The 15,979-nt window shown below is 40.4% G+C and overlaps 1 protein-coding gene across 2 annotated transcripts in view; it reads right to left on the reverse strand.

Annotated features, from left to right (window-relative positions):
* The window catches only part of AMPH (amphiphysin), a 176,187-nt gene that overhangs the window by 78,736 nt on the left and 81,472 nt on the right, over positions 1-15,979 (reverse strand). For both annotated transcript variants that reach the window (XM_057550577.1, XM_057550576.1), the window contains exon 3: positions 6,552-6,602. In XM_057550577.1, the coding sequence (XP_057406560.1) occupies positions 6,552-6,602 (51 nt within the window). The remainder of the gene's footprint in view (positions 1-6,551; positions 6,603-15,979) is intronic.

Genomic DNA, 15,979 nt, shown 5'->3' on the forward strand with positions numbered 1-15,979 from the left:
GACTTAGAGATTATCACATTAAGTGAAGTAGGTCAGACAGAGAATTTCATATGATATCGCTTATAAAATGATACCAATGAATTTATTTACAAAACAGAAATAGACTTATAGACATAGAAAACAAACTTATGGTTACCAAAGGGGAAAAGGGTCGGGGAGGGATAAATTAGGAGTTTGGGATTAAAATACACACACTACTGTATATAAAATAGGACCTACTGTATAGCACAGAGAACTATACCCGATATCTTATAATAACCTATAATGGAAAAGAATCTAAAAAAGTATATCTGTATATATTTATATATATTATATATATAAAGTATATATATTTATATATATATATCACTTTGCTGTACCCCCTGAAACTAACACATTGTAAATCAACTATATATCAATACCAATTTTTATTTTATTTTATTTTTTTATAAATTTATTTATTTTTTATTTTTGGCTGTGTTGGATCTTCATTTCTGTGCGAGGGCTTTCTCTAGTTACGGCAAGTGGGGGCCACTCTTCATCACGGTGCGCGGGCCTTTCACTGTCGTGGCCTCTCTTGTTGCGGAGCACAGGCTCCAGACGCGTAGGCTCAGTAGTTGTGGCTCACGGGCCTAGTTGCTCTGCGGCATGTGGGATCTTCCCAGACCAGGGCTCGAACCCGTGTCCCCTGCATTAGCAGGCAGATTCTCAACCACTGCACCACCAGGGAAGCCCCCTATATCAATACCAATTTTTAAAAAATGAAATAAAATACTAGTCCCACCCCACAAAAAAAGAGTCAACATCTAATTTGCTATTTCATAATATTTTTCCACTCTTTAGGCATAGACCATCCCCCTTTTTTTCCCCCTATAAGATGCAGATATATATTGGTCTTTGCACATGAAAGGTATGTGAAGTGTGAAATCCTGTGACCCTCTCTCCATGAAAAGCACATCATTGAACATGTTAAGGACACCCCTTACAATGAGGGGTACAACCCACACCTGCTGAAATGACTTGGCAACCACGTGATGAAGCCCGGCAGGCTAAGGTAGGAAAGAGCAGTGATGACGCAATTCTCTGGGGACTCTGATGAACTAGCGTCTTGTAAGTGTAGAGACAGGCAAAAAGTAATGCAAAAACCTGCATCCGTCCCCTAGCATTTTGAATCCAGACAAGGAAGAATCTGTCTTGTGATGGTACATGTGGTCACCAATGACATGGCAGGAACATTTATTTCAAGTGTCCATGTCTACCCCTCCCTAAGCAAATCAATACTAAGAAATGTACCCTTCAAATTCATACCAAAAGTGAGTCACCAGTTAGAATTCTATAATCCAGATGCCAAAAGGCTTCTGAAGTTTTCTTTTAAATCTTTGTCTTGAGGCAGATGGAAATTATATACAGCTGTTTAGGTAGGTTCTTAATGTCTTAAGAGAAAGAAAGAAGAATATGGCATTGTAGGACGAAATCTTTGTGGTACAAAATGAAACTGTGCTGGATTTCCCTGGTGGCACAGTGGTTAAGAATCCGCCTGCCAATGCAGGGGACACGGGTTTGATCCCTGGTCCGGGAAGATCCCACATGCCGCAGAGCAACTAAGCCCATGCGCCACAACTACTGAGCCTGCGCTCTAGAGCCCACGTGCCACAACTACTGAGCCCACACATCACAACTACTGAGCCCACACATCACAACTACTGAAGCCCGTGTGCCTAGAGCCTGTGCTCCGCAACAAGAGAAGCCACCGCAATGAGAAGCCCGTGCACCACAACGAAGAGTAGCCCCTGCTCGCCGCAACTAGAGAAAGCCCATGCACAGCAATGAAGACCCAACACAGCCAAAATAAATAAATTAATTAATTAAAAATGAAACTGTGAATGTAAGTTTAAAACAAAATTATGTAAGACCTTACTCACTGAGGCGAAAAGCTCAATGTTTGCAGTAAATATTTCTATTAGCAGACAAAAGTAACTACTAATTGCTGTGTGGATAAGTAGTGGTGTGGATAATTTGGAAAGAATCTATTTTGACAAAAAAATTGTTTCTAGAACACTCCATAGGAAGTACTCTGATGGATACACAGGTGAACAAGACACAAGCCTTGCTCTTAAAAGGCATAAAGATTGGCAGAGGGTTTAGGGATTTAGAATTTACTCTGCTGGCAAAGCATACGAGAAAAAAAAAAAAAAAGCTAAAACCCAAGTTTCCTTCAAAGTAATTGGGCACCGTTAAAGCAGAATAGATGCTAAGTGACATTTAATAATATCTAATATCCAATATTTTCTTAAAAGATTAGTGGTTTCCAAAACTGTAAGACAAGTCTCAAACATCATATAGAGAAGAATGATTATTCTGGGTGGGAACCACTTCCCTCTCATCAAAATTTTGGACCATCCTAGACCTCAGTTTTCTAAACTGTACATTATCAATAAATTACAGTACATGCCATGTGTTGTAGTAAGAATAACATGAAATGAGGCCATAAAAAGCTTATGTCAGTGCCTGGTACATACATGCTCAATAAGTGTTAGCTGTAATTATTATTAAACTATTAGCCTAGACTTCTAACAAGTCTCCTAGCAGTTTCATTCCCTCTAGCCTGGATTCCACACAATCACAATAATTATTTCTAAAATGCTAATCTGATCACGTGACTCATTCCCTCACCTACAGTAATGTAAGGACTCCCTTCTGCATTGACAGAATAAAACCCAAAGCTTTTTCTACCTGGAAAGTCCTTCCAACATCAACCCCTTTCTCTGGCATATCTTATCACCTGATGACCACGTATGCCCCCTTCTTGGGTCCATTCAAGTGTAAGTTCCTTGAAAGGACCATTCCTGACCTGGTCTCTCGTCCCTCAGCTAAGGTGGAGGGGGGGTCTCTCCTCTGTTGTGATAGCCCAGAATGTACACTTCTCTTAAACTACTTATTACTATACATATCTGACCTTCTTGTTTATTCAGCTTTCTCTACGGCTAGCTGCATGAGAGCAGACACTATGTCTTGTTCATCTCTGCATCTCCGTCTCCTAGAACAGTACCAGGCCTGTAACTGAGGCTCAAGGCAATGTTGCTGCTAAAATGAGTGTGAGCATAAGATCTCCTGCAAAGCCCAAGCCATCAGCAGAAATAATAAAGACCTACTGGAGTGAATACCACCCAGAGATTCAGTGGTAATAAGATGAAGGGTAGGGCTCATTGAATCCAATTTCACAGAATCCCAGGGGTAGAGATTTGGGGGGACTTCAGAGAGCAACTGGAGTGCTTTACAGATGAGGAACATCTGGAGCACTTTACAGATGAGGGAGTTGACAGACTTGGTGATTTTCCCACAGTTGCCTCTGGGATCAGACCCAGGGCCCATCACTCCGCTGGGTGAGATCTCATTCCTCTATAATGCTGCCTGTATTAAGCTGTACCATTAGTTAGCTAGAGCTCTTCTTGTGAAAACCACAAAAATGGGCCATGAAAGAGCTTTGAAAATGCAAATTATGATCGACTTAATGCAAAACCCTTGTCTTTAAATGTGTTCCCAAAACTCAAAATTTGCCCCAAGGAACGCTAATTCTTTGTCAGACTTTGAGAAGAAAAAGGCATTCTACAGTTAAATCAGTGGAAAATGCTGCCTACGCCATAGGCCATGGGAGCTTAGTTGTATCAGCATATTAAGGGCTCTGATAAACTCTGTAGTAACCTGCTTAAAAATTATTCCAACCAGCCTCAGCCAAAGTAATCTAAACAGAGATCTCTCTTATGGAATATCATTTGTTAACATCACTCAGTCAGCAAAATGTGTGGAGGATATCTGGTAGAGGGTCCTCCCTCCCTCCTATGGAGATGTGGCCATTAGAAGTGGGATGCAGGGCACAGTCTGATGAAGAGTTGCTTTGATGCTCCACCCAATGTCTCTCTGGAGCCAACTCTTCACTCAGTGGATTATCCTTCTAGACCACGTTAAGGAAAAGAATTAAGTCAGTCTTTTTAAACAGCATTATCCATACTAGGGTAATAAAATAAACCGAAATATATACACTTGGAAAAGAGATCTAATTCACTCATTCATTCAACAGATGTATCCACTTCCTTTTAATTAGCTAACAAAGAGAAAATACTGTGTTTAAAATAATATGTGACTTCTTGTGTTCAAATCTTGAATCAATAATGAAAGAAATACCTAGAGTGCCTTCTATTTTCTGACCAAACTGTTATAAATACTTGAGGTTAATTTTTTTAGAGCAATGAATTATGTGCTCGCTGTATTGTGGAAGTTAAATTCTCTGAGGCTTACCTCTTGGCAAAGGCAAAATAAGGCTAATGTCATTTAGTCTGCATTGGATGGTAACAAAGAGATAACATGCCTAAAATGCTTAGCACACAGCCTAGCACATAGTAAGTGCTCATTAAAAAGCAATAGAGGTAAGTTGTCATTACTCCATTGTACAGATGAACTGTAATTTATGAAACTAATGCAATAGTGATGGCCATATAGCTCAACAGCAATACAAGGAAATAGCAAGGCCTCAGGAGACACACAGACCAGTCTATGTATCGTAGCCCTGTTGTTTAATAAGCCCATGATCCTAGACAAGCTATTTAACCCCTCTGTGCCTGGCTTTTCTTACCTATAAAATGAAGATAATAAAAGTACCTGCCTCATAGAGTTGTCGCGAGAACTGAAATTATATGGCTGTTATATCAAAGCTTAAATACATTTTAGTTTAAAAATTACTTTCACTAATTTTTATTATCATGACTAATTTTTAATTAAGATTTTCATTATTTCATTATGTAACCATACCTCTGTAATCAATTTCATACATACACATTGAAACTGTTAAGAATAAATTCTTGGAAATGAAACTGCTGTATCAAAAGGCATGCAAGGGACTTCTCTGGTGGCACAGTGGTTAAGAGTCCACCTTTCAATGCAGGGGACATGGGTTCGAGAACTGGTCCGGGAAAATCCTACATGCCGCGCAGCAACTAAGCCAGTGCGCCACAACTACTGAGCCTGCACTCTAGAGCCCATGAGACACAACTACTGAGCCCGTGTGCCACAACTACTGAAGCCCGCGCACTTAGAGCCCGTGCTCTGCAACAAGAGAAGCCACCGCAATGAGAAGCTCGGGCACTGCAACAAAGAGCAGCCCCTGCTTGTCGCAACTAGAGAAAGCCCACACGCAGCAGTGAAGACCCAACGCAGCCAAAAATAAATAATAAATAAATTAAAAAAAAATAAAAGGCATGCCAAAAAAAAAATACACATTTAAAGACCTTTGCCAAATTGCTCTCTAGGAAAGCTGTCTTACTAGCAATGTACAGAAGGGGTTCATTTCCCACACAGCTCTGCCAATGCTAGGTATTATTGGTTGATTTTTTTTTAATGTCTTTGAACATTTGGAAGAAAAATAATAGCTTCTTCCTTTTGATTTTATTTAATATTCTTTGATTAATCAGGATAAGCATTTTTCACATTTATTACCCATCTACAGATCTTCTTTGGTTAATTTCCTCTTTGTATGTTGTACTCGGTTTTTCTTTTGATCAACTGATCTTCATTTAGTTTACTTACTGAGCTCTTTATATCCTGGTTCACTTTCATTAAAATATGTTGTCAAAATAATTTTTTTAACATTTTATATATGTATGAGGTCAAATTTCTCAAACTTTCCCTTTACGGGTTCTGCCTTTTGGGTTAGCCTTGTAAAGACCGTGTCACCCAAGGCTGGAGACTAAGTCTACTGTATTTTATTCTGGTACTTGAGAGCATCTCTTTGTATACATATTTAAATCTTCACTATATTTGGAATTGAGGAGGAGGGAGTAAAGAGTGAGGTTGGGAATCTCACTTTTTTCTGAGTGTTTGGCCAGTTTACCCAAGACTCATTGACAGATGATCCATTCTCTCCCCACTCATCTCAAAATCTGCCTTATCATCCATCACATCCGTGGGTGCACTTGGGTCTGACTCAGTGCAGGGGGCTGGACAGCGGACGGCAGGCAGAGATGGAGCACACACTCCTATCACTCTCCCTGCCCTCCGTCACCAGCCTCATTTCTTTGCCTTGAATATCCAGAGACTAGAAACCAACGCCAGAGCCTCTCTGTCCCCCTACAGTGGCAGGGCTGCAGGTGCAGCTGGTCCCCACAAGTCACAGGCAGTCCAGGGCCATGCTTCCTGCTAACATCCCCCGCCCCCTCCAGCTAGAAGGCTTGTGTGTAAGTCTGTGAGCATCCAGCTCTTGGGACACACTCTCCCCTGGGATGAAATGAGCTGCAAGGTCTCAAGCTCACTCTATCTAACAACTCTTCCTAGAAAGCTGTAGGACGTGGGAGGCACTTATTCCTAGTTTCCAGCATAAGGGCAGACACATTTGTTCCTGGTATATTCTGATTATCATTTCAATGGGAATTGGGGAGTGGGTGGAATGGAACACCTGTGCTCGAGTACCCATCCTGCCAGAAAGCCAAATGGCTGTATAATTAACACTCAATCTTGTCACTCTTGAATTCCAAGAACAACCTGTGCTTGGTAACATGCAGTAAACAACTCATACACATTACCTTTGATAGCTGCTAAATATCCTCGGAGTTCTCGCTGAAGTCTGGTACCCTCTGCCTGAAAACACACAAACACAGAGATGCTAAGCATCTTGTCTGTATCTTGCATGCAAACATGTACAACGCAATAAGTCTAGAGTTATTTTCGCCAGAAGCTCATTCTTGAAAGAACATAAATACGTGGACACAGACTAAACAAGATGCCCATCGCTCTAGATATTTACAGAGATTTTACTCAGCCTAAAAAGGAAAAGGAGAGGGACTTCCCTGGTGGTCCAGTGGGTAAGACTCCACACTCCCAATGTAGGGGGCCCGGGTTCGATCCCTGGTTGGGTAACTAGAACCCACATGCATGCCGCAACTAAGAAGTCCGCATGCCGCAACTAAGACCTGGCACAGCCAAAATAAATATTTAAATATTTTTTTTAAAAAGAAAAGAAAAGGAGAAGGCAAGTAAGACTTTGCTTAGAAACTGTGACCCACCATACAGCAGTTCAATACATTCAAGAGCTACTAAGTCTCTAAATTTTGACATGTAGGTTACAATGGTTGGAAACTGATCACCACTGTTCACTGTTTAATATGGTAGCAACTAGCCCCAAGTGGACAGAGATTTAGTGCCAAAAAACATATATATCTCATTAACATATTCTACACTGACTGTATATTAATACAATATTTTGGATATACTGAGTTAGATAAACTATATTAAGACTCATTTCATCTCTTTCTTTTCATTTTTTAAAAATTAAAGTATAGTTGATTTATAATACTGTGTTAGTTTCAGGTGTACAGCATCTTTCACTTTTTAAAATACATTCAAAAATTTTAAATTATGAATGTGGTTCGCATTGTGTTTCTATTGGACATCACCAAAATGAGAAATCGTTCAATTGTAAATGTTGGCCCATGAATACTTGTTTTGGTTTGGATTGCACTTAGAAACTCTAAGACTAGGATTAGATTTTAGTCTGCAGTTACCCCAGGAAATGTTGATGGTAGCGTGGAGAAGTGAAGCAGGTAAGGAAAGAGAGCCAACGCAGGGTGCATTAGCAAGCAAGCTTCTGCAGTGGGCAGCCCCGCCTTAACCCCGCTGTGGAACTCTGGGAGACAGACTCAAACACCCTATAGATATCCTAACCGAGGGGCAAGGGAGCTGGGGCATTTATGCAGCAACTTCTGCCAGTCATTGGCTGAGGGTTGCTTCTGGGGGACATTAATTCCCCACTATGTCCATGTAGGGGCAGGTAGGTCTCAGGAACCACAGAAAGCCCTCGGGCAAAGAGCTCTGATGCTAGAAGCTGCAAGTCAGTCTAGTGGGCTCAGAAAAGGTAGGTGCTAGGGGCATACAGCTGGGCACCTACAGTGTTGCCTATGATACTGCAACTGAACACATTAAAAATATATGCATTTTAATTGCATAATCATTTAACAAAAGTGAAGAGAGCTAGCATACAGAATGACTCCACCTTGAAAATTAATACTATAGCAACTGTTTTATAACTCTAACTTGATAGTTAATAATACACCCACTACTATAGCAACTATAATAGTCACATTCAATTCAACGAGCATTTGTTAGTATTTACCAAAAAGGGAGAGGGGATGAAGGCAAAAAACCTTATGTCCTTCAGGGACTTCCCTGGTGGTCCAGTGGTAAAGAATCCACCCTGTAATGCAGGGGATGCGGGTTTGATCCCTGGTCAGGGAACTAAGATCTCACATGCTGCGGGGCAACTAAGCCTGCACGCCACAACTACTGAGCTTGCACGCCTCAACTAGAGAGCCTGCGTGCCACAAACTACAGAGCCCACCCACTCTGGAACCCATGCGCCACAACTACAGAGCGCACGTGCCCTGGAGCCTGTGTGCCACAACTAGAGAAGGGAAAACCCGCAGGCCACAACTAGAAAGAAGCCTGCACGCCCCAATGAAAGATCCCGCGTGCCCCAACTAAGACCTGATGCAACCAAAAATAAACACATTAATTAAAAAAAAAAGAAAACTAAACTCTTAAAAAAAAACTACGTCTTTCAATAAATTACAATCTTGTAGAGGAACTAAAATATCTTTACAAAAAGTTGCATTGCAAAGCAGATTATACTTAACTCCGAAACACCATCCAAAGTGTTTGGGGGTACAAAGCAAAGCCAAAATGCCCAGCACATTTAAAACTGGATAGTGATTAATACAAATAAACTCTGGGGACTTCCCTGGTGGTCCAGTGGCTAAGACTCCGTGCTCCCAATGCAGGGGGCCCAGGTTCGATCCCTCGCCAGGGACCTAGATCCCACATGCTGCAACTAAAGAGTTCGCATGCCGCAACTACAGATCCCAAATGCCTCAACTAAGACCAGGCACAGCCAAATAAATAAAAACAAATAAATAAATATTTAAAAAAATACAAATAAACTTTGAAAAGAAGTGTTTAAGACTATGCTGGACTCCAAAATAAATTCTGGAAGAGAATATTTTCCTATATCTTATAGCACAGGTATAGTGACATTATTTCTATAAAGTCTATGTAAAGTTCAGGTGAGGTTTTCTTTACCTGCCTTAAGCTCAGGCTGTTTTTGCAACTCTGTAAATCCAGGTACCACCAGATGAAAGCTTAGGGTTAATTCATTTGTTGGCACATATGAACTTCAACAAGAATGGTGCTATACAGAATGGCAAAACAGAAATCATCAAAGTTCTAAACAATTGACTCCCTTTCTTGGGACTCAGCATGGCTTAAAATAAAAACTCTAAGTTTCCTTTGCCTTGCTGAGCCATTCAGAAATACAGTGTGGAAGCAAACTACTACAAGCTAGATTAAAAAAAAAAACTAACCATAGTGGATTTCCAAAACATCAAAGTATAGTGTAAAACTGTAGGCAAAGGATGAGGAGAATGAAGAAAAATGCTAATGATAAACACTTGGGTAAAGGTAGAAGATAAGAAGGATCCAGAGAAGAAACAGGTAGAATGAGGCCAAGGTCCCCAACACGAACAGGAAAAGAATTTGGGGAAGAAAGAAGTCAGTCTTTCCCCTATTGATTACCTATTTGGGGACAGATATTGTGTAAGATTCTGAGTACATAAAAAGCTGAAAAGACATTGTTTGGGGAGATTTTATTATTGTCACATCTACACTGCATCTCCCTACCAGATCTGTTCTGGGGGGAGGATTATACTTCCTGCCCCATCAACATCAAGCCTGGTTGTGGGACTTGGCTAATGAAATGTGAGTGGAAGAGCCATGTGCTACTTCTGAGCAGAAGATGTAAGAGCCATCACACACTCCTACCATTTCCTTTCCCTCTACCATGTGCCCCATAATGTTCCAGATAGGGGTTGCTTCTCCAGCCTGGATCTCAGAGCGAAGGGAAGATGAAATGGGCAGCTACCGTGCACATTTTCATGAGCGAGAAACAAACCTGTTCTTAAAAGCCACCAAGGTATTGCTCTTACAACATGACCTACCCTAAACAGCCTGATACAATGGTTCCCCATCAAGAGTAGAAATGCAGAAAGATAGAGTAGCCTGAAATCTAACAACAAGCCAATGGAGTTACTGAGCAGAAAAGCATTAAAGGCACTTACAGAAACATTTCAGAAGGGAAATCAAATTGGAAAGATGAAGGACAAAGTGGATGATTTAGCAAATGGGAGACTGAGTGGTGGCCAAGTAACTGAAAGAGGTAGAATGGTACTGACAGAGGACAGCAAGGCCACAATCATTTGTCCCAACAGACGGCAGATAATTTAGAGAGAATAATATGTGAAATCAGACATGTGATTTACCCAGACAGATCTAGATCCAGACCGATCTAAAGCCTACAGCCCTGAAAGGGGCAATCAGGAGGGTTTCACTCCCCTAAGGCCACATTTTTCAAAATAGGTAAGTGTAGACTTTAGAGGTACTTAATGATTTGTCTAGCACACTTACAGCCACAAGATAAACCTAAAACATCTCGCTGGAATATCAATTTATTGAGATTGGAGGGGGACAAATGGAGAAACCATTATTTTACCACCACTAAGCCACCTGTTATGATGTAGAATGAAAAACTGCAGAGATCAAACAGAACTTCACAGATGTCTCCTGCTTTCAGATGTCTGCTTAAGGCTCTGCTCTACTACTGTTCCTGCTCCTTTCCTGGAAAAGTGCAAGAAGCACTTAGCTCAGGCAGGGCTCACATCTCACCCAGAAGGATGCTTTCCCCTCAGGAAGTAATACAAAGCCAACCACAGTAACTGATGGTTTTGAGTCACCCCGATTGCTCAGAGTACCTGGAAACAGCAAAAGAGTAGTGTGGAAAGGCATTCTTTTCTCAAATATTCACGAAATAAAGCATGTCAAATTAAGCCCACAATTAAGTCATTGCCTTTTCTTTCAAGAAAAGTACAAGAAAGAGAATGAAATATTCAGGATCCAATCTATACACTGCATTCATCTAGCCCAAGGGGAACAATAAACATTTTTAAAAATAAAATAAGCATCCCAGAAGAAATTTTTAGATATTATGAGTGAAAGAAAATTCAAATTATATAATAATGGCTTAACTTCATGAGTTCAATTTAGCCAGATAAACTGGAGGCTAACTTAAATAACTTTATTCTTTTCCAATTATTAAAATTCTTAATTTTCCCCATGAGTACTAAGGTTCATAAGGCATTTGGTAATAACCATATTGAGTTTCATATAAAATTCTGCCTGAATCAAGCAAAAGCCTCTGGAAAGAAATTTTTCACCTATAATATGTCACACAGTAGTTTTGCACAAAACCTATTGCATAATAAAATTTACTTAACATCATTACTCTATGTGAATCACAAGTAAGTTTTAAATGAGAAATAACTTCTTACAGCACTGCTCGCATTTCACTGAATCTAAAGTTCGTTCCAAATTCCTCTGAAAATTACCATTTCAGTAATTCAGCCTTGAATTGTGTATTGTGCATGCGCGTGTGCAGAAAAAAGACTGAAAATTCCACAACCTTGAGAATTTTCCCTTCAATTTCTTAATGTCATTCTCTACAGTATAAGATAAAACTATTATTCCAACTCTTGGTCACACTCTCCTCAGGACTTATGGGCAAGTGAGTCTATTATAATTAAGTTGTCTGCTTTGCCTACTAATACTCCTCTTTGGAAAATATCTAAGAAGGATTCACCGCTCACAATATTCCTTGCCCTGGCATATAGTATAATAACATGCCCCTGGTGTTAGTCAGAGGTTCTTTATTTTTTTTTTCAATTACATCATTTATCAGTGTCAGGAGCAGCTGCCTGTCAAGCCTAGATGGTCCCCCAGGCCTCGCTTTCTTCCCACACAGCCCAAGAGAGTGGCTTGCTTCTCCTTCCTCATTAAAGCTACCCCCAAATACCCCCTCCCTTGTGTGTCACGCCCTCACAGGGCTGGGGAGAAGGAAACCGCCTCCCCAGTCTTCTGTTTCCTGGCTGTTCTGGAAAACAAGCCAGGGTCATTTTGGGTTTCATCATGAAGATATCAAAAATTAATAGGCAAAATGGACCTAAAGATTGTCATACTAAGTGAAGTAAGTCAGACAAAGAGAAATATCATATGCGGAATCTAAAAGAAATGATACAAATGAAGAAATGACACAAATGAACGTATTTACAAAACAGAAACGGACCCACAGACTTAGTGAATGAACTTAAGGTTACCAGTGGGGGAAGGGTGGAGGGAAGGGATAGTTAGGGAGTTTGGGATTGACATGTACACACTGCTATATTTAAAAAGGATAATCAACAAGGACCTACTGTATAGCACAGGGAATTCTTCTCAATGTTATGTGGCAGTCTAGAAGGGAGGGGAGCCCTGGGGGAGAATGGATACATGTATATGTATGGCTGAGTCTCTTTGCTGTGCACCTGAGACTATTGCAACATTGTTAATTGGCTATACTACAATATGAAATAAAAAAATTTTTAATTAATAGGCAAGCAAAAAGTCTTCATGGTTTTAAAACCTTACAAAGGTCCAAGACTCACTGCCTCTAGTCAAAGAATCCCTTTATTCTCTTGCTGAGTGGTCTCTTGAAGCTGTTGTTTTCTTCCCCTAGTCCTGTGAGCACCTCTCATAATACCTGCCCTTAAGGATTAGACTGAAGTTTAAAATCTAATTAAATAGCTGGAGAGAGAGTGAAGCAGACACACCACCATGGAAGGTTTCAAATATCTTTGTTACCCAATACTAAGAAATCACATTCCATACCTAATTAAATGTGTTTCCAAATTATTTTACATCAGATTGGTCCTCAGGAACACCAATTACTTAATTATTTGTTTATATGTCTTGGGGGGAGGGTGGGGCAGAGAAGGGGGTCGGTTCCCAGATAGGCCTGGCTCCTGGACAGCTCTCGCTTCTGAAGTCTCTCTTCAGCACCTCGGACAGCTCCCAGACACATCCTTGGTTCTTGAACATTTAAAGATTTAATCTATGTAGTGTCAAAGGACTAGCTATAAAGGCTACCACATCAAGGTTTCCTACTGCACTCTAGTAAGTGCAAGGAAGAGTAACAGACAGATTTCCTGCAAGGTGAGCCTGGTTCCTGATAAGAGCTACCACAGACTGACACACAAGAAGAGTGTCTCAAAGTCCTACAGCTATGGCAAACTGTCTCTGGGCACTGGGCTTAAAAACAGGGTTGCACCAAACTATGATGAATAACATTTGAAGATTAATGAGTCAAGTCTTTTATTGTTTAGGTACACTGAATTCTGAAACACTAAAAAGATATTAATATTGGTAAATACTTACGCCTAGGACTTCAGGAGCCAATACAGAGGTACGATTTTGTTAGCTTACCTTAGACCCAGTTACGCCTGCCCAAAAGAAAGAAACTGTACTTGAGGCATTAATTTGAATTTGAGATACAATGCATAGAATGAATTAATAATTTCTAAGGAACTCAGGGCAGCAACCACTGCAAATTCAGGGGCACCATGCCCCATACTACCATGTGCATGACACCCGCGGTCAGGGGCATATACCACTGTGGCCCTGACTGTACTTGCAAAACCAAATCCAGGGCATTTTATTTGCAAGGTTATGCAGGTCTAGCCAAACACCTTAAGGCAATATGTATTTAATACCTATTAAACAAGCAATGGCTTGTTGAATTGACTTGTTAAAATATGGTAAATGTAATTTATATTTATAGGTAACTGATTTATATTTACAGGTAACTTTGTTTTTAAAAAACAAAAGCAATACCCACAAGACAGAAAATTTTTTTATTAAATATCCTCTTTAACTAAGAAACTGGGTTGATGTTTTAAAAGGAGCCGAGATAGAAGGCCAACAGTATTAACGGATGTATGAAACTTGGATCTGAAGAGATGTAACTTCAAAAATTGTGATTTCACAAAGGTAAGTCCTACCAGCTTGCCTGTGATCATGAACCTATAGAAGTTTCCAGGGTTACATTATTATTTTTGGCCTTTACTGACATTCTTCTCTTGAAAAGGCTAAGTAACACATCAAAATTAAAATTGGCTCAGTTTCTCAGAGTTCGGACAGGTTAACTCAATCTTGAAAGCAATGTTAGCATATTTTGTGATCATTTTTGAAGCTGAGAAGAAAATGAGATTATCAAGAAGATGCGATTTAATGGAGTTATTATCAGCAACTTGATGAACAGATGACTAGTAAGTCATAACGTCTGAATCCACTTATGATCAAAGACAACCTTAGGCTGCTCAACACTCCAGGCACTCTTGGTTTACTAAGAAATAGAGCTCGCCCTCTGATAAGCTCGGGTGCCGTTCAATTGGAAGATGAGAGTTTTTCAAAGGTAAAAGCAGCAGGGTCTTAGGCACGTACATTTTTCGCTTCCTTATTTTGAGCTCTTTGTCGTAATAGGAGCCGTCATATATACACTACCAAACGTAAAGTAGATAGCTAGTGGGAAGCAGCCGCATAGCACAGGGAGATCAGCTCGGTGCTTTGTGACCACCTAGAGGGGTGGGAAAGGGAGGGTGGGAGGGAGGGAGATGCAAGAGGGAAGAGATATGGGAACATATGTATATGTACAACTGATTCACTTTGTTATAAAGCAGAAACTAACACACCATTGTAAAGCAATTATACTCCAATAAAGAGGTTAAAAAAAAAAAAGAAACTAGCACTGATTTCATAACACCATTTCTTTATTTTTAAAAATTTCTTTTGAAAAAAAAAAATTTCTTTTGGCATATCTTTGTGAAAAAGATATAAGATAGAGAGGAGACTGGAGTGTATTTTGAAATCACATTTCTGGGCTGATGGTGGCAGGGGGTGGTACCTGGAAGGGGGACAGACATCAAAAAGAACATCTCAGCTTCCACAGTTTTATCCAAGATTCATGGCCCAATTTCCAACTATCCTTGTCAGCAACTCCAAGCATACCTATGATCTGAAAACCAAATCAAATACCTTCTGCCTTTCAACAAAACATAATTAGAAAGCTAGCTAGTAATTATATGTACCATTTTTCCATATATTTCCCTTAAGCCAACTAACTTGAGTTTATTGATGTCTATTCTGATCTTTTGGAAAAGCTAACCCATTGTGTGTGCAAGGGGATAGAACTACCTAGTTAGAACTATTAAATTCACCACAGCAGGCAGGCTGGATATGACTTAAAGATATGCTTTATGGGCTTCCCTGGTGGCGCAGTGGTTGAGAATCTGCCTGCCAATGCAGGGGACACGGGTTCGAGCCCTGGTCTGGGAAGATCCCACATGCCGCGGAGCAACTAGGCCCGTGAGCCACAACTACTGAGCCTGCGCGTCTGGAGCCTGTGCTCCGCAACAAGAGAGGCCACAATAGTGAGAGGCCCGCGCACCGCGATGAAGAGTGGCCCCCACTTGCCACAACTGGAGAAAGCCATAGCACAAAAACGAAGACCCAACATAGCAATCAATCAGTCAATAAAGAAATCTTAAAAAAAAAAAAAAAAAAAAAAAGTTGCTAAAAAAAAAAAAAAGATATGCTTTATGGCCTTTAGGCAATTGAGTTTGTGACCCTTGAAAAGCCATCCCATTTTTTTTCATTTCGTGTGTGTGTATGAAGAGGCTTGACTTATAAGCAGCACCAGAGACGTTATATACATATCTTTCCAAGCTTTGCTTTAATTCCTAGAGCAGAGTCATGAATATAGTGGGGAGGGGGGAAATGACCCAAACATTAAGAGAAACGCCACAGGAGCCCCCCCTCAACAATGACTCTTCCTGTGACTTACTCTTCAGTGTCCCTTTCTGTGGGTATGGATACCACTCCATTTACAATATTCTATCATGGCCAGATTGGACAGGACTTAAAAGTATTAGAAAAACAACTGCTATGTCAAGTCACAGAGATGCATTCATGACTAGGAATGAAGTACGTACCTTGTCTACCATTATTCCAGACATAAAATAACACCCAGGATGCTTCTGAA

The sequence above is a fragment of the Balaenoptera acutorostrata genome, chromosome 7 (assembly GCF_949987535.1).
Source record: "Balaenoptera acutorostrata chromosome 7, mBalAcu1.1, whole genome shotgun sequence".
Lineage (NCBI taxonomy): Eukaryota > Metazoa > Chordata > Mammalia > Artiodactyla > Balaenopteridae > Balaenoptera > Balaenoptera acutorostrata.